The sequence below is a fragment of the Mandrillus leucophaeus genome, unplaced genomic scaffold (genome assembly GCF_000951045.1).
Source record: "Mandrillus leucophaeus isolate KB7577 unplaced genomic scaffold, Mleu.le_1.0 Scaffold43, whole genome shotgun sequence".
Classification (NCBI taxonomy): Eukaryota; Metazoa; Chordata; class Mammalia; order Primates; family Cercopithecidae; genus Mandrillus; species Mandrillus leucophaeus.
Genome location: NW_012104587.1, coordinates 2,807,788 through 2,809,540, shown reverse-complemented (window position 1 = coordinate 2,809,540; position 1,753 = coordinate 2,807,788). Strand labels below are relative to the sequence as shown.

General features: G+C 56.9%; 1 protein-coding gene across 1 annotated transcript in view; it reads right to left on the bottom strand.

Moving 5' to 3' along the window:
- Positions 1-1,043, bottom strand: part of LOC105549087 (cytochrome c oxidase subunit 8A, mitochondrial) — a 3,011-nt gene extending 1,968 nt beyond the window's left edge. The window contains exon 1 of the mRNA XM_011993456.1: positions 819-1,043. Coding sequence (XP_011848846.1) covers positions 819-932 — 114 coding nt within the window. The 5' untranslated portion in view covers positions 933-1,043. The remainder of the gene's footprint in view (positions 1-818) is intronic.
- Positions 1,044-1,753: the final 710 nt, after the last annotated feature.

The following is a 1,753-nucleotide window of genomic DNA, read 5'->3' as shown; positions in this document are numbered from 1 at the left end:
TGCAGTGAGCCAAGATCGCACCACTGCACTCCAACCTGGGCGACAGAGCGAGACTCCGTCTCAAAAAAAACAAACAAAAAAAGCAAAGCTTGTTTGTTAACACCCAGGATCCTTGCATGGGCCAGTAACTCCAAAACTGTACCTATCCTTCCTTGCCTTAAAACCCCCTCCCAGGCCGGGCGCGGTGGCTCACGCCTGTAAGCCCAGCACTTTCAGAGGTTGAGGGAAGCGGATCAAGAGATAGAGACCATCCTGACCAACATGGTGAAACCCCGTCTCTACTAAATATACAAAATTCAGCTGGGCATGGTGGCGCGCGCCTGTAGTCCCAAGCTATTCGGGAGGCTGAGGCAGGAGAATCGCTTGAACCCGGGAGGCGGAGGTTGCAGTGAGCCGAGATCGCGCCACTGCACTCCAGCCTGGCGACAGAGCGAGACCCCGTCTCAAAATAAATAAATAAAATAAAATGCCGGTAACAACCATTATCGTCGCTGACAGCGTCAGGCATCCCCCAATGAACCAATGAGAAAATGGGCTCGAGGCAGTGCAGCGAGGAGGCGACAGGAGAGGGAGGGCCTGACAGGACCTGAGCCGAGATCCTGGGGCGGTGGGGAAAGACCTAACGCCGACAGCCCCGACTGTCGCCCGGGCACTGTCCCCGTCGTTCGCGCCCTCCAGACATGCCCAAACCGGCAATGCTGCTCCCCGCTACGCTGCGGGGCGCGGGGTGCGGGGCATTCTCAGGACCGCCTGAGGTCAGCAAGGCAGAAGGGGCAAGCCCACGGCGCCTCCCGTGCTCTTCCCGGCCAGTTCCTCACCAGAGTCCCAAGCTCCTCCTCCGGCGGCATCGAATGGACCTTGGCGCGCGGCACTGGGAGCCGCCGGGCCGAGCCTGTCAAGCCCCGCAGCAGCAGGGACGTCAGGACGGACATGATGACACGGAGTACACCACAAAAAGCTGTCAGCCGTAGCCCAAGGTCAGCAAGCAAAAATGGCTGCGCCGGCCGGAAGTTCCGGCATTGGGGAGGCCGGGAAACGGCGGCCCGGAAGTCTCTAGGAAATGACGCAAGAACACACCTCCTACCGCTCTTGGCAGTTTTTGGCGCGTTCCTCGAAACAGCCAATTGACACCTTCCTACCGCTATGGGCGGAGCACAAAAGGGCTCTTCTTCTGGTTCTGTTCCTCCTCCAAGGCCTATACTTGTGAGTGACATCTCAGTCCACCCAATCATGTACGCGAGAAGCCTAAACTGTTCTTGACTCCTCCCTCCATTCATACTGTTAAATTTCTCTCTATTCAGGCCGGGTGTGGTGGCACACGCCTGTAATCTCAGCACTTTTGGGGAGACTGAGGCGGGCGGATCACCAGAGATCAGGATGTTTGAGACCAGCCTGGCCAACAAGGTGAAACCCCGTCTCTACTAAAAAACAAAAGTAGGGGGCTGGGCGCGGTGGTTCACTCCTGTAATACCAGCACTTTGGGAGGACGAGGCAGGTAGATCATCTGAGGTCGGAGTTTGAGACCAGTCTTGCCAACATGGTGAAACCCCGTCTCTACTAAAAATACAAAAATTGGCCGGGCGCAGTGGCTCACGCATGTAGTCCCAACACTTTGGGAGGCCGAGGCGGGTGGATCACCTGAAGTCAACAGTTCGAGACCAGCCTGGCCAATATGGTGAAACCCCGTCTCTATTAAAAATACAAAAATTAGCTGGCATGGTGGCGGGCGCCTGTAATTCCAGCTCGGGAGGCT